The sequence below is a fragment of the Nesoenas mayeri genome (genome assembly GCF_963082525.1).
Source record: "Nesoenas mayeri genome assembly, chromosome: 3".
Lineage (NCBI taxonomy): Eukaryota > Metazoa > Chordata > Aves > Columbiformes > Columbidae > Nesoenas > Nesoenas mayeri.
Window position 1 is genome coordinate 15,557,442 of NC_137544.1, and position 21,863 is coordinate 15,579,304.

Genomic DNA, 21,863 nt, shown 5'->3' on the forward strand with positions numbered 1-21,863 from the left:
TGGTAGAGAGATCCAAACTAACTTTGGAAACATAACACTGGGTACCAGAGGAGGGCTAACTGCAGCAGCATAAAATAATTTGCAATTCCAAGGAAAGTGTAATAATTGAGCAAAATAAGGTGTCCAGTTCAACAGTGTTCCCATATCACATGGATTATCAGATCTGTTCCACATGGGAAACTTTTGTTCTCTAAAGAGTCACTTTCCCCGTAGAGTTAGTCATTAACATGTCAAATGCTTAAGAGTTGGTGATGATTTCAATGTGAATAAGAATGAACTGGAGTTCTGGGGATGAACAGAGCTGCTCCTATCCAGTTGTTACCCACCAGTATTTTAGAGTCATTTCAATTAGCTTAATCCGAACGTCAAGGTATTAACTTAATTCCACATCAAAAGAAGCAGTACAGTTGTGGGTTGCTGTGATCTTGCAACAAGGCACAGAGCTACATTTCCCAAGGGTGCACACTTAGATGATTAAACCAAAACTTGTTGCATATTTTGGCTCCACTTCAGGTATACCTGCCGGCTTTCTTGTTGTGATCTGAAGTGACCTGTGCAAAGAAGTAGAGCTGAGAAGGGGTGCAGAGGTGTAACTGTGCTGTGTACACGTAATCACTGCACGTACCCACGGCAGGAACCACCTGGCATCTCAACGGCTACTCTGTGTGATTAAAGACATGATCAGGACTACAATTCCTTAGTAAAGCCTTCCTGAAATTGTTGAAAGAAAATTAGTTCTTGTCATTTGTACATGTGACGTGACATGAACATGCTCTTTGAGATGTGTTCTTACGTGGCTGTCAGGAGGTCAAGCCTCTCAGATGTGTGTGATTAGAAGAGACACATCTAGACTTTGTGAAAAGCATTTTCTATATGAGTAGTTAGAAAAATTAGAAATATATTTTCTATCAAAAAAGGTGATTAATCTGTATTTTAGAGGTGCAATCTATTTAAACCTGGTGTGATTGAAATTTGGATTTTTTTAATTATTCTTTTTGAATGTGTTTGAAAAGCGTGTTTGCAAATTGTGTTCTGATCCCAACAGCTCTGGTGTAGATCAAAGAACTGTTGAAAAGCTCTTCAGGTGGTCATTCAATTTATACACTGAAAGACAAACCCAATTATGTAATCCTTGATGAATGTGTGTTTTTAATCTTTTAAGGTGGAGATTCCTCAGAGAATCTATTGCTCTGCTAGCCTTACCCCTAGCTTCCCAAAAAGTTAACATGATTCTTCCTTGCTATAATTTAAGCTTGTTATTTTTGCTGTTTTCTGTCACACAAGTAAAATATGGATGATTCCCTGTCTCATTCCAGAGCTATACGTATATCTAAAGACTGTCATCTTCTTCCCAGACTACTTTTTCTTGTTCTTCTTCAGGTTAAACTTTAATAGTCTTTTAAATCTTTCCTCATAAGCCATATCTTCCCGTACCCTAGTTACCATCGTTGTTTCTCTAGTCAGACAGGGAAGGTGGTGTCCAAATCTGGGAGAAATGCTTCAGCTGAAACAATGCCAGTGCTGTGAAGTGGAAGGATTAAATAATGCACTGGAACAGGCTGCCCGGGGGGTTGTGGAGTCTCCTGCTCCGGAGACATTCAAAACCCGCCTGGACACCTCCCTGTGTAACCTCATCTGGGTGTTCCTGCTCCGACAGAGGGATTGGACTGGGTGATCTTTTGAGGTCTCTTCCAATCCCTAACATTCTGTGATTCTGTGTGAATGCTTCAACCACCCTGCTTCCCGTACCCTCTAGTTTGCAGGAATTCTCTGAGCGGGGGATGCTCAGCATTCACACAAAGCAAACAAGAGTCAAGAATCTGAAGTTATTTAATGTCCTTTGAAATTGAATTGTCTAACACTGCCTTGCTATGGCTCAGTGTCCCTTTGAGTGGGTTACTTGGTGTGGAACTGGTGCCATCTGGAGGTTAGGAAGCACTGAGCTCTGTATGCTGTCATGCTGAAAAACAAAATCCCCATGCTTTATAAATAAAATGTTCATACGTGAATAGGAGCTTGAGCCTGACAGATACTGGACATCTGCCACTCAGGGTAAGTTTGTGACCCATAGCAAGAGTTGAGGCTGCTCAGGATGTCTCAGAGTAAGGCATGCAAGTGTGGTGACTTTCCGGTATTACGCAGTTGCCAATAAATGTGTAGCCTCTCAGTGGCCTGTGCAGTTTTTGGAAGAAGATCTGGACAACACAGGGTCAAGGAAAGGATTTATCTGCTCTCTCCTCTCCCTCTTTCAGATGTTTGAAGACAAACCAGTTCCTGGTGCAGTTTTCTGCTCACAGGAGAGAACAGAAAGCATTTTAGCTGAACAAGAAGATCTCTTTTTTAAAGAGTAGGTTCCCATTTGGTGTGTCTTAACACAGTTGTCCACCACAATTCATGTCTGCACAGATTGCTACCCGTTGTATCAAGGCAATGGTGATGGCTCCTGTGTTGATCTCCACCTAGGACGGAGCATGGCCCTGCAGAAGCTACACATAGTTCAAAAAACAGATGTTGTATATACATTCTCCGTGCTCTGCTGATTACTGCTTTTTCCTTACAGAACAACTGGTCATAAACAAAGTTTGGATCTATGTAATGAAGATGCAGTAGTGAATGTTCTTTAGGTATTTTGTCTGTTTAGCTTGATCTCAGTTTCCCTGAGCAACCATGGATTTTAGGAACTACAAACTCGTTAAGTTCAAGGTTGATGATCCTAAGGTTGTAAAATGGGTTTTTGAGCCAACACGCCTTCAGAGCAAAATGTGAAAGGCTGTTTCCTTGTCAGTGAGTTTCCATCAGCCAAAACAGAAAAAAAAAAATGAATAAGAGAATCTGAGAGCAGCAAATCTAAAGAAAGAAAAATGAAAACTAGTTTAGAAAAAAACTGGTCTCCCTTCCTCATCAGGAAGGGGTGGAAAAGCACAGAATACATCTCTTGTGCCTTAGATTTTATTTTTTAAAGCAAGCTTAAATGTGCATATGACAGAGGCCTATGAATCCTTGGCTAACTACATGAAATGCAGAAAGCTGCTTTGTTTTATTGTGCTGACATTCAGAACTGAAAATATGTTGTGTTGGGACTCATCTGAGCAGGTCTCCATGAATTGTTCCTTTTCCGGAGATAAAAATTCAGGAAGAAATTGCCTTTTGGCCGTAATCTTTTTTTCTGATGTTAGAGGCAACCGTACTGTAGATTTACATGGGAAGGTGGATGAGATCTGTAGTGCTGACTCTGTACATGGCCCAGTCACCCCAAATACGAAGAGGATTGTCTCCTGCAGCATTGTTGGACAACATCCTTCTTTGCTCTTGAAAGAAAATTCATGCTAGACAGTAGTATTGGTGTCTCTGAGAGAAAGACTGAGGAATTTTTTACATACTGTAGAGTCTGTTGGCTACAACCATTCAACTTGCTTTGTTACTGCTATGTTTATATTGAAGCACTAGGAAACCTGGAGCTCACCCTCAAGTTTCCTTTTCCGTGCACCAGTGCTGAAGACGTAATCCATATTTACCAGAGCCCTGCCAAGCTCAGTATCAATTCGACTGCCAATAGCCTGGTTGGTCGAGTTGGGGACTTCGCTTGAGAACACAGGCATGTAGTTTGGCAGTGGCTTGTGCTCTTTTTTCTTACCCTGGATAAAACAAAGACCATTAATAGGTTTTCAGAATTACATCCATTGCTTGTTACAAAAATACAAGTTACTGAGGTTATTTATATTATCAGCACTTTTGCTTTTGAAATTGGAATTTGAATGTACTTAAAAATGTCATACTGAGTGTACATGAAAGTGTTGAAGCAATAAATCATAGAAACATTTTGGTTGGAAGAGACCCTCAGGATGATCAAGTCCAACCATAACCCAAATCTAGCGCTAAACCGTGTCCCTAAGAACCTCATCTAAACACCTTTTAAACCCCTCCAGGGATGGTGACTCCACCACTGCCCTGGGCAGCCTGTTCTGATGCCTGACAACCCTTTCTGTGAATATTTTTTTCCTAATATCAAATTGAAGCCTCCCCTGACAAAAAAGTGATTGTTTTTTCCTGTTGTCTTACATGTGAATAGGATAATACAGCAATGGATCATTTTCAATGTGTTGCATGAATTGTCACCTGGGACAGAAGTCAGCTTGTTCTGGAATGGTCGTGATGTGGGAGGTTTTTTTGTTTCATTTTTAGTGAGTGGTTTGGATTTCAGAAGGATGACATTATCTTACGAATTTTCTCCTAGGAAGTTGGTTCTTCTGGCACTTGTCATTCTATGGAGTTGTTAATATCGAAACATTGAATACACACACGTACTGTATTGCTTTGTGGCACAGGTAGCAGATGAAAGGCACTTCAGTTCTCTTTAATTTTTCCTAAAGATTTTAGTCTTAAAGCACGTTCTGACTATGTCTAAGTATGCTTCATTTTGAAATATTAACCTAGCTCAAATTGACAAAACTAAAAAGACCCCAGAATACAATTGAATGTTTGTTCAAAGCTTACCATTTGGTCATAGTCCTTTAGAAAACTCCAGTTCTGGTACCTTGGAATAGAAGTAAAAAATATGGTGTAACATTTTCTGTCTTTAAATAAAATAGTTAGTGATGGTTGTATTTGAATGCCTATTTAACTGCTCAGTTTGATACTTACAGCCAAGCTCTTAAGACCTGCAAACTCTTTGTACTGGTGAACCTGCTTTAGCAGGTGTGTTGGACTAGATGATCTCCAGAGGTCCCTTCCAACCCCAACCATTCTGTGATTCTGAAACCATTGTTTCTGTGGTGAAGCCAAGGATATTATTTATTCCCATACAGAGCCTATACTACATGAGGAGTGTTTGTGGGTTTTTTTTTGCTAGAGGAAGACAAGGATGGCATGTCCACAATGTATTCCTTGTGGAAATGCAGATAAATTCGCAAAATCCTGAGTCACTCTAGCAAACTTCTGTCCCATGCCTTGAGCAAGATGCAGCTGCTTATTTTTTAAATGACTGATATTCTGCTGGCAGAAGTCCCAAGTAGAAATTTTTAGAGCTGTGTTTGCTGCAGGCAAACACCCATGGGAGTATTTTGTGGAGGTGGGCAGCTGTGCTAGGAGCAATTTGAATGGGAATACCTGAGTTTTGCTCTTCAGTTCTGTTCTATATCTGGTAGTGGGACTACAGGGCAAGTCCTTTAGTTTTCTGTCCTTTGCTTTCCCTGGCCTGATTTGAAGGAAATTAAAATTCACCTGCTTATTGTAAAAGTAATATGAGGTCAAGAGAGAAATAATTCTTTACAGCTGTATTTGCAGCAGCAAAGGACACCTGGGTTGACTCTGAGCTGGTGTCCTGTGTCTATGCAATGCTGAGTGTAAGCTCAGTGATCTAGTGCTAAAGCTGTTCATTCTTCAGACTTCCCTCTTGCTGCTGTAGCGAGGGAAGGGGTATGGAACATGCTGGGCCTGTTTGGGAAGAGTCTGAGTGCACAACTGGGAGAGGGTAACTTTTCCACCACAGCCTTGGCTTTGTGTGAGTCAGAGTCCTGGCGTCAGCCTTTCCCTCAGGTAGAAGGAGTGAGACAGGGGTGCAAATGTGTCTCTGGGGAAAGCAGAGCTGTGGTTTGCATCCCCTACAGAAGGCTGAGGAGGACAGGGGTTTTCAGACTGTTTCTTTTCCCATTCTAAAAAATCCTAAGAGTGATGCTTTTTTTCCTCTCTTCACGTTGGCTGGTGCTCAGTCGGAACTGGATCTGATTTTACTTTTGCCGAGGATATTCTAATAGGCACACTTGTACCATATAGTGAAGTATGAATGTAAACGTATGCTCAAGATATGTGACAGAGACAGAGAGGATGTTAATTTCGGGTTCCTTCAGGTCATTGGTATATACACAGTCAAAGCTTAGGCTGTGTGCCTGCAGTTGTCTGCTGAAACACACTAAAAATGGGACATGTTCAGCAAGTTTACAAATTGGGAATGCAAAATCATATTTTGGCAGAACACTGTGTTCAGTTTCTATTTCAGCTATTTCCAAGAGTATGAGAAAAGGTGACAATACCAGCATAGCTGCAATAAATTAGGAAGATGGGCACATTTATATCTTCATTGTGGAAATCTCCATTAAGCTAAAAGATACTTAGCATGCAATTCTTTGCATCACTTTTCTTAAAGCTTAAGCCCAGCATGCCAGGAGATACTAGCATAGATTCTGTCAAGTGAAGGGAAACAGAGATAATACAGTCTTAGAAAGAAAAGTGCTAGGGTTTGATCCAAAGTCTCTGCAGAACTTTTTCTGTGGTAGTGTAGGCTTTGGATCAAGCCCTAAGACTGTCAGGGAGCATCAGTACTGTTGTTAAGATGAGTAGAAGAGGGATGAACTGGAACGAATGACTTACCAGATTTTTCTTCCTCTCTGTTCAGCCTCCACAGACTCTCTCCAGATCTTATCCTGTTGAACCTGGTCCTGCTGCGGTGCTGCCTGCTTGTCTGCCCAGGCCCGAGCAGCCGATTGTGCAACAACAGGTCTTCTGGGCTGGGTGCTGCCAAGAGACGCAGATGGAGCTGAGGCTGGTTGCCCCAGAGATGCGGTTGCTGGTTGCCGAGACCTAACCAAGGTATTTCTCCTGAATCCAGAACCTTTTCCCAACTTGTCCATTTTGAGGCTCGCTGTATCCCTAGTATTGTAAGGTATATTCTGGCTGTTATAAAAGTTAAACCTTCTATTTTTTGCACTTTCAAAGCTCCTTCTCTCCTAACATTTTATTTCAGCTGATGATTTGGAGAACTTTCAGAAAACAAAAACATGCTCAGCAGCACTGATAGTCAGTGTTCAGTGCTGTTTTACTTCCCTCTTACTTAATTCTCGTTTCCTGCTGCTTTATGTTGCTTCGTGGCTTGAACACTGGAGGAGTTTTCATGGTAACAACAGTTTTGTAAGAAACAACTATTACTGAAAGCCATTGGATCTCCAGTTGTAACCAGCAAACTCTCAGCTTACGAGGCGATTACTGCTGCCTGCAGCTGAGACCACCCTCTATTCAAAATCCTCAGAACAATAAAATCTAGTTTAGTAACCAAGGGTGCTGTGGAGATTGATGCTGAGTATATCAGGATGACTTTTGTTTTGGTTATGTAGCAAAAGCAAAATCTCCTGAAAGCTGCTGGTTACCCTGGAGTGTTTACTGTCTCCATTGGAAACGAGTCTGACTTGTGAATATTCACCAGAAAGGGAGCAGAGACCCAGTGGGACAGCTGCTGGAGCCTTGAACTCTTTTGGGGCAGAGCTTGTTTGTCTAAAGTAAGGTATTTCAATGAATCTGTGCTTTGAAAGCTCCTTATTTTCAGATTTAAAAAAAAAAAAGAGCAGCCAGAAATTGTCAAAAGTCCTTTTAAGTACTTAGAGGTTTTTGCAGAAGGTATTAAGCAACTATGCAAAGTAGTTTTTAAGTAACCTTAAAGGATTATTAGTATACGAAGTGATAATTTTCAAAACAGTGTCCTAAATGTCTGTGTTTGTCTTTATAGTCATCTTCTTGGGCTTTTGTGATATGAAGTCATTTCCTCAAGTATTTGTGATCTTGCAGGAAAATGGAGTATTTTAAGTATAAATTTCCTCTGAAATTCTTGACTGACTTGTTTTTCAGTAGTGTGGATTAGCTCCATGTGAATTCCAGCTTCTTGCTTCATCTTCCTGATAAATGCTAATGAACTTTGAATCTACTTTTTAATGGGTTTTTTTGGCAAAGTTATTCGCTTGCAGTATTGGGAAATAGATGCTGAATTTGGCAAATATTTTCTTTTAGAATAGTTACAACTGTACAACTGTCCAAACACTTCATGTAGACATTTTTGAGCAAGAAATACTTCTATATTTGGAAAAAATATTCTGACTTTGAAGACTGAAATAACATAACTTAAGAAGAGGTAAATTCTACCTTGAATCACAATGTTTGCTTTGGGTTTGAATGAAAAGTTAGTAAACTTTTTGTTTGATTGCTTGTTTTTCTGAGATACTCGAAACCTAAATGGTGTTTTTCATCTCTTTCAGCCAAAGAGCAAAAAATGTTCTGTATCTACACAGCATTATCATGAACCAAGGAAATGAACAGTTTGGCAGCCTGGCCTGATAGTTCCCTCTGTTCCTATTATGGAATCTGCTTATCCTGCTACATTGGTTCCAGGGTCCTCTCCAAGCTGGACCGTGTGCAGCTGCTTGGAGAATGGGGTTTTAAAAGCATCTAACTGCTTTAAAAGGAAGCTGAGGCACGTTTGGAAGACCCAGTGCGTTATTCAGTGTGCATGGGATTTTAGCTCCTGATCAGGTCAGGAGAGGATCCTAATGCATGGAACACTCTGTCATTCTTGTTTACAAAGGTATTGTGCTATTTTAATGCTAGTCCTTCCTTCAAGTCAATTTCTAAAAATTAAACATAATAATAAACTAAAAATGGTTATTGAGCTGAGTACATACCTTCCAAATGACTACTTGTAGGCACTGAATAAACTGGACGGAAAAATTAAAATCATGTGTTTGAAGTCTATGCTACTGTGTGGGGTCTACAAAGACGTAGGAGTTGTAACTTTGCTAATTTTGATGTGGGGCTATGAAGTGCCTCTCAGAACATCTTACTGAAAGTGAACTCCTAGGTTAAAGCTGGATCTGTTCGTCTGAGACCCCACAACCTCAGAAAAGAAAGAAGTCTTAACTATTCAGGACTTCTTTAGGCTTTAAATGAGTTACGTACATGCTGGCATTGTTCAAGCCATTTATCTAGAAATACTAACTGGGAATGGGATTATGGCTATTTAAATAAATTGTGGGTGCTTTTTGTTTGTTTGTTTTGTTCTTCTTTGTTTGTTTGTTTGTTTTAATGCTGATAATATGACTTTAAAATGTAGTTGCTGTTCCAAAAACTGATCACTAAGAGCTGGTATTTTGAAAATGATCCCATTTTCTGTTGGGACTAGAAGTCATTAAGGTAGAGGTTATGCACCATTAAAGCACATCAAGGTGAGTGCAAGGATGATATTTCTGAGCTTTACTCTAAATTCCTTACTGGATAGTCCATTTAGGCCTTTTACTAGATTAACAGCTCAGCAGAACTGCTGCACATAGCAAACTGTTTCCCCTCATATTACCATTTGCCAGTTTAGCATTTTATTTGTTCATTGTAACAACTCAGGGCATTTAAGATGGGAGCTCATTTGAATTTAGTATGACTGATTCACTGGGTACTTCTTTTCATCCTGTAGTAGAACAGGTTGATGTTTATTGTGGCTTCATGCCGTGTATATGTATGTATATATATATATATACATATATATATATATATACACATATATATATATATGTATATATATATATATATGTAAATATTTTTTTTTCTGGTTGGGGACATGAAACTTGAAAAAAGTTATGACTGTCACTGTAGGAGATGGTGTCTTTGCTTAGGAGTTTGTTTTGGGATTAGTTTATCTGACAAGCAGTGTTGGTGCCCGTTATTCTGAAGAGGAACTCGACTGGTGGTAGTCTTTTTCTATTGCCAGACAAGTGATGGTACGCACTACAAATTTATCTGTGAAAAATATTTTACTTGCCCCTTCAAAGGAAAAAATGTCTAGAGAGGTTTTTTCTGGAGGAGAAAGTTCAGGTGTTTCGATAAACAATTTTCATTTGACCACAAGAGGGTATTGCAGTATCAGTTATGCAAGAGTAGAGCTAATTTTTGACTTTACAGGCAGTACCTTATTTTTTAAAATACCCGTTTCTAGAAATTGATTATTTAAATTATCAGTAGTTCAGAAGATCAGGTTTTGTATGGCATTATTTATGTCCTGGTGCAGAAGCAATTTGTGAGCTGTTTTTTCCTAAAAACTGTTTTGGTTTTTATAGTAACAAGCTTCTTGATGCTTGAAAATTTCTCATTGATTTCAGTGGATGACGGGGGTTTCAGGGGCTTATTCCAAACCACTGAAAAACTTAATGGACATTACTTGGTTAAAAGCAAGAATACATCAGTTACAGAAGGGAAATAATAACAGGAGGGGAGTGTTGGAAGTGCACGTTGGTCCAGGATGGGCTCTCAAATTCAGTGAAACTCTGATTTTCCCATGTGGTCCTATTTGCAGGAATAAGGTCTGAACTCTTTTTTAGCTCATTTGTGTTTCCCAGATTTTTCCTTTACATCCAAGTCTTCTATGGTATACATACAATGTCAGTTTGCACTTCCTTCCTTAGTCAGCTCTGTGTTGGGATACTTTCCTACCAAAGTCATGTCTTTAAGGACAGTGATGCCAGATGTTAATGCCAGGTTTTGTACAGTTCAGACCATGGAAGAGGGAGCTAGAAGGATTTCTAGATTCTCCCATTCTTAGATCTGCTGCTGAATGAAAGAGAAGGTGCATGGTGTGCCTGCCTGTCTCTCAACAAGCCCACCCATAAAAGAAGAAAGATCACAGATGTATCACCTTACCTGTGAAGAAAATTTTCCAGGGGTGTAGTAGTGGTTTGATGGACAGCAAAGCAGTTTTCATATAAGAAAGTTTGCATTTGTGAGATATTGCAGAGGTTTAAGGATCACACACATTTAAAAAGACAAGTGCAATGCGTATGTCACGTGTGAATAAGAGGCAAGAGCAAGATGGGCAGTTGGAGGATAGGGCAGTTCTCCGGAGACCAGCTTTTCAGGGCAGGTCACCATTTGGAAGATCTGCCATTTCATCAATGGGACAGAGACCCCCATGTAAATCTTTTGGTATGAGCAGTGTTGCCTGCCTCGAGTGGTGACATTTGTGTTGTCATCATCATCATCTTACTCAAATGAATAAAGATCAGTCAAGTCAGTCGAGATTGCAGGCTGAAACGTGGGTCATGGCAATGTTTAGCGGAGCAGGATCACAGAATCACAGAATGTCAGGGATTGGAAGGAACCTCAAAAGATCATCTAGTCCAATCCCCCTGCCGGAGCAGGGACACCCAGATGAGGTTACACAGGAATGTGTCCAGGTGGGTTTTGCATGTCTGCAGAGAAGGAGACTCCATAACCTCCCTGGGCAGCCTGTTCCAGTGTTCTGTTACCATCACCATGAAGAAGTTTCTTTTCATATTGAAGTGGAACCTCCTGTGTTCCAGTTTGTACCCATTACCCCTTGTCCTATCATTGACTGTGACCGAGAAGAGCCTGGCTCCATCCTCCTGACACTCACCGTTTGCCTATTTATAAACATTAATGAGGTCACCCCTCAGTCTCCTCTTCTCCAAGCTAAAGAGCCCCAGCTCCCTCAGCCTTTCCTCATAAGGGAGATGCTCCACTCCCTTAATCATCTTCATGGCTTTGCGCTGGACTCTCTCTGCAGTTCCCTGTCCTGATGTTAGATGATCGATTAGTCAGAAGATGCTGAGCACCCAGCAGAGAGGTGATAGATGGTAGAGCGTTACTGTGGCGCTTTGTCACCATCCCTAGACATTAACCAGCTCTGGGAAGCCCAGAGGTGACAGACCCTGCTGACAATCAGGAGCAGAGTGCCTTGGGTCGCTGTGTGCAGCTGAAATGCAACCAAATCCTGCAAACTATCAGTTTGGAGCAGAACTCCTTTTCAACAATTATGTAGCTGCTTGATTAAAGGCTTCATGTTAAATTTTGCTGTAGCTTTCCTATAAATAATATAAACTTCTTTCTTGTCCTAAAGGAGTTCTGCTGAGAGAGCCTGGCAAGTTGAGCGTCTGTTGCGTCGGCAGCGTACAAACACCACCAAGGGAATGTCTGCTTCCAGTGACACAGAGTCTGACACTTCAAAATGAGATCAAAACTGTAATGCAGACTGGAAGAAATCTGTTGTGCATTTTTTTATCCCCTTCTTTTAATATAAATTCTAGTGTTACAAAATCTGTTAGCTACCGATACGCTGTTTGATTAATTTGAAACAAAAATGATGTGTTAGAAAAAATATTATTTACATGAAAAAACTATGCAACGGCAGGTATTCCATAGAACATGCAGGCCTGTTATGTTAGAGTCATCTGCTTAAACTTGCCTCCTGATCAGGGTGATGGGATTTCAGGGAGGGAGCGCTGCAGGGCTGGTGAGTGAGCAGGGATGTTTGGAAGTATCTGTTTTGAGGAGAAAGATCTATAAATACGCATTCCTCCCTGGCTGAGTGTTATTAATGTTTTCCCTTGGTATTTCACATAATTTCAATCTTAAAGGCCAGATCCTGTCAAGTAGTGCCATATTGCATGGACTGCCAAAGCTGTCTTCATTATTCAGAGTTGTTCAAGTCACATCTTTGCCATGGCGTGGAGCTCTGGGAGCTGCATGGTGGAGCTTGGCTCTGTTCTGTTCGTCCTCGTGGTTTTCTTGCATGGTTTGTTAACAAGTCTAAGAGAATTTCAGTGTATAAAGCGATTAAGTACTTCTGTAAAGGCTGTGCTTCATGCTGCTTAAGTGCCAAAGGTGGCAGTCTGACCTCTGAAGTCTGGCGTGGTACTGCTTTTTGTGCTCCCATGGCAGCTGTTAAGAGGAGCCTCAGTTTGTAACAGCTGAGGAGAAGAAGCTGCTTCACAAATTCTATGTAGACTCAGTTTTCTCTCTCTACTACCCGGGGCACTGTAGTACTTATAAAAATATTTTATCCTGTGAATTACAATATTCCAGGTGTGTATCACTATATATTTCAATGCTCAAGATGCTTTTCAGTTATTTTTTTGATTGTTCTCTCTTTCTTCGCTGTCTCCTCCAGCAGCTAAGAGTCTGTTTCTTGATCTGCACTTTAATACACTAAATGTTTCATCTACCATCTGCTCACCATATTCAGAAAGGACATTACCTTTCTGTTTTGATGTGAGATAACAAAAATCCTCTGCTACCAGTTAGGCAAAGTTTTCAAACTGAGGTACCTAAAATTTGTTTTAAGTTATGTCTCTGGCTATTAAATGGAAGAGACTTGTTTTTTTCAAATATTCTTTACCTTTGCAAGTTCTGTTGGCTGAGAACAGAACTACTTCCTTTTAGTTTTTTTTTCAAGATAAGTGTCATAGTTTAAAATTGGGAACCCTTGTCTGAACAAATCAGTCCCAAGCTTCATCTGTGTACTGATTTAACACCAGCTTTTACATTTAAGATGGAAACCTACACTGATAGAAAGCTGCAATGAAGATGCTAAAAGCTTTTCTGAAGAAGTTAAATCACATTTCAGGCTGATGTTTGGCCAAATCTGACTGGGATTAGAAGGATGTTGTTCCTGAAGGCAGGATGTTCTCATGGCGGGGGATCGCTGTGGAGGAGCGGCCAATTGCGGGATATTGGTCCGCAGGGTTGTGATTTGACTTGATGATCCTGAGGGTCTTTTCCAACATGAATGATTCTATTCTACTTCTATTCTATAACTGGATGTAGGGGTTTTGTGTACATATAATCTAGGGGTAAGATTCCTGAGATCATAGGAGAATTCAGGTCTGAAAGGTCCTACAGACCCCTGAAGGGTGCCTCTGTAGGGGCCTCCAGAGTGTGTTACACAGATTTATCAGATGTATACCTAACTTGTTCCATTCTCATACCCTGCCTGATTTGACCACATACACACATGCCAAATGAGTCCATGAGATCTAGAAAAGAAAGTAGCAGCATGTACCAGGAAAGCACAGTCCATTTTGCCATTCTGTTCTTGGATCACCTGCAGTGCTCTGTAGTTCAGCTCAGCCTTATTCCTTCTATGGTTCTCGAGAGCTTCTTTGTTTTGCCATGGAGCTGAAAACTTTTGCTGCCTGAAGAAATGGACAGCCAGAACAATGTCAAGTCTTCCTGGATGTGTTTGGAGTTTTGTATTTTTAGCTCAGTTGTGCAACAGTTCACATGCAAATATTAAAGCCATAAGGCAGAAACAAAAGGAAAATTGTCAGCCCTGAGACCCTATGGCCAGAGCAGCTTTCAGATGGGACTTCTGTTGTATCAGGTGCTTCATTAAAGATCCTGTTGTGGTTTAACAAAGAGAATGAGAGTCTGGCTCTTAGCATGGGTTGTATTCCAGTTTTCAGAACAGGTCCCAGCTTTTAGGAAACCTTTTTCTTAGGTTACTGCTTAAGTTCAGAAAGCTTCCAGAACAGTAGACAGCTATGCAATTAAAAATGTAGTTACAGAATTAGGATAAAATCCTACTCGCTTACAACTGACCACTTAATGAGAAAAGGGCAAGATCATATCCTACTTTTTGTGTGAATTATCCACATAATCTACACATGTGCAGTATGTGGATTTTATACCTCTCTTTAAAAATCCAGCTTTGATCACAGCGCTGACATAAGTACACCTACCAGCCTCTTTCAACCTAGAGATAATGAACAACTTTTCAGCAAAACTGAGATTGTGCATAATTGTTGACCTGTTTGACCTGAAATATTTCATCTTGAAATATAATGAGATCAGTGAATCTTTGATGAATAAGAACCAGGGTTTCAAAAATGCTTCCAGGATCTGGAGTCCCAGGACAAAACCTGCCTGGACGCCTTCCTGTGTAACCTCACCTAGGTGTTCCTGCTCCAGCAGGGGGATTGGACTAGATGATCTTTTGAGGTCCCTTCCAATCTCTGACATTCTGTGATTCTGTGATTCTGTGACAGAGAGCAGAATAAAGCCAGCAGCCTGACAGCAAGGAGAACCCCATGTCAGGTAAGGTCTCCTAGAGCTTCCAGTGTTCCTAGTGCTGAACAGCAGGAATCTCAGAGCCCTTGGATATTGGGCTACCCACAACCTTGGTTTCTGGGCTGACTAGTCGAGGCTTCCCTATGTTTTTAAAAGAGTGGAAAAGAGAGCAACCAAAATAGGGATGTTCAGATGTGCTTTTTCGTTCTTGATTATCTGCTGCAGTGTTCCAGGTCATTGGTAGTTTAAACTATGAAAAGAGCATCCTACAAATCTTGGTTCTTGTCTGCTGTGCATGCTGAGGATAATTTAAATGTATTCTAAACTGTTTAAAATTGTGCAAAATTAGTTGAGTCAGTTGAGTTAGTCACAGAGGCATCTACTGCCATTTAGAATGTCCTAGGATGCTGGAGAAATCTCTGCAAGGCCAGCATGTCCATAGTAAACCTGCAAGAGACCAATGTCTCTACAGCAGGAGGGAAAGGAGGAACATCTGGCTGTCAGATGGCACTGGATGACTATGAGTGCATCAATATTCACATCTCACATCCAGTAAAGAGCATTTTTCAAGCAAATCTCCCAGTCATCTCCACTTACTGTATTTTGGGTCATGCCATGGGGTGGTCTTGGGACATGCAGGCTGTGGGGACTGCTGGGCCGCTGCTGGGGAAGGCAAGCGGCCCCCGATCTCCAGCTGCTGATGGGCATTAACGCTGCGGACCAGGAGAGAGCAGGAGCCCTTGGCCTGCAAGGTGGGTTGAACATCCTTGAGAGTCCTCAACAGCAGTTGGCTTCACTCCACAGAGCCACACTACCTGCTAGTGCAGATCTGTTCCCGAGACCTCAGTTACCTGTAAGGATGGTGGAGATGACCTCATAGAGTCCTACATGCAGATGTCAAAAAAGAGGTCTCTTAATATAAAGGTATAGCTACACCTACACTAGGAAAATAGTGCCTGGCCCCTCCTTTCTGGGTGGGAATCGGAAGGATTCCCTACCTTAGTGGAAGAAGTTTATTATTAAGTGATTGCATTATATTGCATGATATTTTCTGTTACTGATTTGCTGTTTAAAAAGGGGCTTAGCCAGGAGTAAAGGGAGAATTTATGTGGGGCTTCATAGAAAAAATAATATAAAATTCCAGTCTTGTGTTGGAGGAGAGTATGTGGTTTTTTTTCTCCTCTATATGATTCAGTTTATATTCCTAATTCCAGCCATTCTTCTTTTGTAAGAGTTTTGTTTATATATTGAACCTGACAACTGGAGGATTAAGGATGTGTTTGGACTGCCTTTTCTGCAAGTCTGATTATGAAAACCACCTATGCCATCAGCATAAAATAAAAAGCAGAAACTTTCTTATGCTTGTAGTTCCAGTAGGAAAGCAGTTCACAGGAGCTGGAAGTTTTTGTTGGTGGATTAAAATGATCCATTTTGGAAATAGCCTGCACTAGCTCTGTAGTTGAAATGGTACCACACTCTTGCAAAAGGCTAATTTAGAGACGGAGCAAGAAGCATCTCTGTGCTCTGTCACTTTACCCTTCGCCTGTTCCCTTTCCTCCAGGGTCTCATTAACTTGCCATAATGTGAATATTCATGTATGCTGCATACCTCAACTTGCATGAACCTATGATTTTGTAAGAGGACCAGACCACAACAACAGTCAAAGTGGACTCTTCAAACTGCTGCTTCTTTTTAAAGATTTTTTTTTCACAAAATACAGATTAAAATGTCATTTTTAAACTAAAAAAAAATCTGCTTTTCTACATACCTTTGTCTATGGTGAGCATTCAAATTCATTTCCTTACGAAAAGGACTTCTCAGTGCCATGGTGTGTGACGGCTACTTTACTTTATACTTTCTGTTTTATGGACTCCACTATCGGTACTGTTGTTAGCTGAGAGAAGTAAATAGACTTTGAGCAAAAGATCACACCATAGCAACCCTCAGCTTCTGTTTACAGTTCAAATAAACGTCTGTGCTGTGGAAATTTATGTCCTGAGAAATTTTCTAAACCAGTACACTAATTGATTTAATAACAAAAGGATTAATGCAGATAAGTTGAAGACAAATTTACACTCCATATTTAAATGCTGAATAATTTTATTTTTTTAAAAGCTTCCAGTAAATAATACATCACAGCCACTTAGCAGGGAAAGGATATTTTTTTTACTCATTTATTGTAGGAGAAAGTGCACGACAGTTCTGAGGGAGAGATTAACATATGCAGTCAGCAGAATATGAGTTCTCTCATTAAAATCAATATTAAAAGTTGCTTTGTTTATGGGAGCAATTCTGAGTATGTTTTCAGAATCTAAGCTTCTCTTTTTATAATTTCTTCCCGTTTTGGTTAAAGAAGCTTTTACTCAAGCAAAACTTTTATTGACTGAGCTGGACATTTGGTTCAAGAAAATCTAGTGGAATAAGTTATATGCCTCTGAAAATCCCATCTGCAGGGGGCTTTTAGGCCTTTAAAGGATATGCCAGGAAAGGACAATTTTTCCTTTCTGCAACTGATACTAAGACACTGTTACTAGCAGTGCTTTGGGTTGCTTTTGAGAATCTGCAAATTGGTAAGATTTTATTCCAAAGGGTAATAATTCCTTACAGATTTCACCCATACATTTTGGTCCTTCAGCTGGCTTGCCTTTATACGGCAGAAAGTGTGATCTGTCTGGGATGCAGTCAGCGTTTTGGAGGATGTTGTATCTGGTGAAGCCCTTGTGGGTTTTGGCATGGAGAGTGGCTGGAGAAGCTGATTTGGAGGCAGGGTAGGATTACGTATGTCATGATTTGTTTCTGATTTGGTTCCTACTCATATCTGTGTGTGTTGTGGGATATCTATATTTTAATTAGAACACAAATGTGGTATCTGGCCAGCTGATGGCATCACTTCTAGTCATGTCACTGAGCAAATGAAACGTGTGTAGTCCCAAACTAAACTGGGACAACCAACAGGGCCAGCGGTTGTGAGGTGGCTTCACTGTATGAAAAATGATTGCTTTAGCACAAGGAGTTGTGCCGTTTGGTGTTCTTAAGCAACATGCTAAATGTAGCGATGTGCCATTGCATGGCTGGAATTTAAAAATGTCATCAAAGCGGCAAATCTGACATCTGTGATCCTCAAATGAACCAGGTGAAATGTACCTTGTAGAATATTATTTTTTGTCTCTTCTATATTGGGATGAAGAACTGAGGGTCAGGTGCAACCCTTGAATTCACTCTGGACAGTATATAGAGCAGAGGGACTATGTATTTAGGAACTGGGGGCCACCAGATATGATACCCTGTGTCTGCACACCCCAATGAGCTCAGCAGAGTAGGGTCACTGTTTAGGCTGGGGGTGGTGGACATAGTGTGTCTGTGCAGTACTGGCACAGAGGGGGTGTCGGCTGGTGCTGGGGAGCCTGTGGGGCAGAGGATGGGACAGCCCTGGGGAGGGCGAGAGAGCTGAGGGGAGCAGTGGGGTGAGATGTGACTTGGGTGGTGGGATGGAGGTGGGGAGGTTTTGGGATAGTATTGCAGCAGGGGTGGTGTTGATGAATATTTTGGGGGATGTGGTGTGTGGCACCCATGGGGAGTCTGTGCCTGTGGGCGTGAGCACTGGAAACAGCCCCCATCGGCACAGGCAGCTGAGAAGCAGAGGTGGTTCTAATATGGAGTGACTGGGACATCATTAAATCCTCAGGGTACCTCCTCTCTGATAGAAATGATCAGAAAAATGTAACAACTACATAACATCAGCAGAAAATGATCCCAGCAGAGCCTCCAGCGCGATGCTTGCTCAGAGCTCGCCTGCAACACACAGGTGCAGGTTTGTGCCTCTTCTCTCCCAGCTTGTTTACATCACATCCAGATTACCTAGGTGAGGAAAAAGTCAAGCTTTTTATATAGCACTTGCTGCTATAGAAACCACAAGCTCTGTAATGACGTGCCCTGCCATGGAGGCACAGTCGGCAGTGGCTCTGGACTAGCGGATGCTGTAACCTGTGCTGTCAGTCTTTGGTATTTTCAACCAAAGCTCAGCTGCCTTCTGAACAGCTGTCTTTCACTTTTGCAGCATGCAGCTTTTCAACACTGGAAATAAAGACACCAAACCTCAGGTGTAGTTTATGCTAAAAATAAAAAATAATCCATAGCTTTGGGGTAGAAAGGTTTATCTGCTATTTTCAGTCTGTTGCAATGTGCGGATGATATTAAGCCTCTGCTGGTTTGAATTATGACTGTAACTTTCCCTACAAAGCCACTATCGGCCATCTCTGTTTCTCTCTAACAGGAAAGAAAAGGCAGCATTAAAGGAGGTGATATATGGAAAGTGTTGGGTCTGCTAAGCCATTTATGATAGTGTTAAGATAAAAAGTCTGTAAAATGACTGTGGCTCTGATGAATATTTCTGAAGTCAGAGGGGGATGGAGCAGTCAGCTAGGAGAGAAAAAAAAGCTAGTATTGATCCTCAGTCAACAGAGCAATCCTGCTAATGCTGTAATTCTAATTTCTGTCACTAGAAAACAAACAGAACAAGAAGAGAGAAAAAAAATGTAAAACATCCCAAAGATATCTGAAGTGCTTTCTGCTAAAGTGAAATGGAGATTGGATTAATGAAGCGTATTAAAGCAATAGATGTGCTTGCTTCTTTAGAGATTACAAGATGAAGAAAAAGGGAGCTGCTTTATTAAGACCCAAATTACAGATGTTACAGACGAGGCAATATCTCAACAGCATTTACCTGAGGAATGGATCTGCAAATAAATACTCTGATGAGAACAAAAAAACAATGTGGAAGATACAGTACAAAATAAAGCTTTCCTTTCAGTGAACAGGGTTAGCTTGTCTTGAAGATAGTTGCATGGTGTACTTTCTGCAAAGGAGAAGGGAATTAAGATAGGCAACAAGGACAGGGATCAAACAGCTGGTTGGTCCCATCACCAGTTCATGCCTATAGCCTCCTGTCCTGCAGAGGGGACAGAACAAGCCAACCCATTTTTTTTCCCTTTTAAGTGATTTTTCCAATGGCTGCACTATGCTTAACTCATGCAAAACAGCGCTCTAGAGTATCGGCAGTGAAGCTGTAGGCAAGTGGTGTCGGCAAGATACTCTGGGGACAGGGGGGAGCGGGAACCGCAGAGCGTCCTCCTGTGATCCAGCCGGGTGCATTAATGCAGCTGCTACCCCGAGGACTTCTCACTGGAGAAGGCCCTGACCTAGTGCCAGTTCCCTCCCCAGAAACACACACAGAAGCTTGTTGCAGAGCACCAGGGATCCTTTGGCTTCCAGCATTAAGTAAGTAATTGAACACCTTTTGGCACTGGAGGAAAAAGAGTCCTTAAGGTTTTTACAAGTATTTTGCAGTACCCAAAGCTCTCACTTGCTCCTCTTCCTATTGTTTCCCCTTCCACAGACACACTCACCTCCAGAGGATCTTTACTTTCTATAGAAGTAATCTTCCACTTACAGCAAGTTTATCTTCATTTTGCTGTTATCTACTTCTTTCTTCTTCAGATGTCCTAAACTAATATCCAGCGGTAAGTAGCCAAAGTTCAGCTCTTGATGCTGTGCCATTGGCCTCAGCAAGAGTTTGCATTTGACTTCTATAGCCCCAAGCAATGGCAGTTTCATATGGTCTGATGTGGTTTTTGGCTCACAAAAAGCCCTGTGAAGAGTTCAAGAAATTAGGCTGCTTATTTTGTCAGAGACTCATTTGCAGGTTTAGTGGCTGAAGTTATTTTGGGTTCCAAAACCGTCACCTCAGAGGAAATCCAGTGTCCCGCTGGCAAAGTACTGAGTGGGGCAGAGTCAAGGCAGGGACAGCGTGTGGAGACTGGGGAGCTGCTGTGGAGGGGAAGGATGAGACCTTCAAATCCTGACCTCTACTTCTGTAAGTTAGAAGCTAATTCTGCAAGCTTTTACATTGCTTTACCCAACTCCTCTCCTTTCAAACACTAGAACGGGCTGTGCTATGTGCGCAGCAGCCTTCCCTTTGGGAAAGAAGCGTCACACGGTACAAAATGTCACAGCAAAGTGTCGATGCTTCTCCAGGTACCTCTGAGTACCTTCTGCAAGCCCAGGGTGTTCTTGAATTGTGAGACCAGTACAACTCAAAACACAGGCAGACACATGGGGTTGACAAGCTGCTGTACACAAGCTATTGGAAAGTGAATGCTGAAAGGAGGATGCTGACCACTTCTTCGAAATCACTAGCCTGTCAGGTGTTTTCAGAAGTAAAGTTACTCTAGAAACATTGAAATTCATCCTACAGTAGGATGGGGATTCTGGCAAACTGCAAAATGAAGTCTCTCTAGAAAGACAGCATGATTTACACACCCACTTCTTCTTAGTTTTGAATAACCCAGGATTATTGCTGCCAGACAAACTAAATTAGTCCTGTCATAAGCTCTCAAAGCCAGGCAATAGCGAAACCAACTCAAGGGGTTTTGTTTTTTTCTTTAAGTTTTCAGAGCTTTACAAGCTGTGGAAATGATGAAATACCTAAAGCAGTGTGAGACAAAAGATTTTATAGGATTATACTAAGCAAGCTTTCTGGTGTGAAGCATTCAATTATATATTCTGTGCTGTTGGCACATGGAGCGTGATGGGACTATAATTTTACCTATGTATTTCCTCTGGTTGCCAGAGAAACCATACTAAGTCAATGTACTCCTGTCCTTATTGATCTTCTTAGCAAACTCTCACAAACAGCATCAAGGTTATAAGTCTTTTCACTGAGCTGATGTCTAATGTCACACATACCACTGTCAAAATCAGCTGGTTTACCATAACATTTATTGATACAGAAATCTAGACATAAAACTATATACCAAAAGCTATGCTCAGGGAAATGGGACAAGCACATTAAATAAAAGTAGTCATGCATATGAATGCTTTCTTTTACTTTATTGATGCAGATAGAAATGAGAAGAAAGGACTGCTTAGTCCAGGAAAATTAGTACTTGTCCATTTTAAGGTGAGTGAGATGGTGGTGAAGGTCTCACGGATGGCCAGCAGTGCGCACCTGTGAAGAGTGGTGTTCAGGGAAGAGCAGGAGCTCTTTGGAGACCTTCGTTTCTAACTGCAGGCCAGAGCAGGTTTGCTTGGCAGCCTTGGGAAATAACATGGCAGTGTCTCTTGGATGGACCTTAGGAGACATGGGACAGGGAGGACAGTGGCAGGGACCTGAGGAAGCAATAGCAGGAGGAGAGAGGGAAGTCAGAAGGACTCTTCATCCCCTCGCCCTGTGGAACTAGCAGCTGAGCAGATGGCTT

At 41.4% G+C, this 21,863-nt stretch overlaps 1 protein-coding gene across 1 annotated transcript; it reads right to left on the reverse strand.

Annotated features, from left to right (window-relative positions):
* Nucleotides 1-3,443: 3,443 nt before the first annotated feature.
* Nucleotides 3,444-6,626, reverse strand: CIMIP5 (ciliary microtubule inner protein 5; the record flags this gene model as incomplete). Its single annotated transcript, XM_080341875.1, has 3 exons — nt 3,444-3,635; nt 4,495-4,534; nt 6,367-6,626. The coding sequence occupies 3 exons, from the start codon at nt 6,624-6,626 to the stop codon at nt 3,444-3,446; spliced, it is 492 nt and encodes a 163-aa protein (XP_080198001.1).
* Between the last annotated feature and the right edge of the window lie 15,237 nt (nt 6,627-21,863).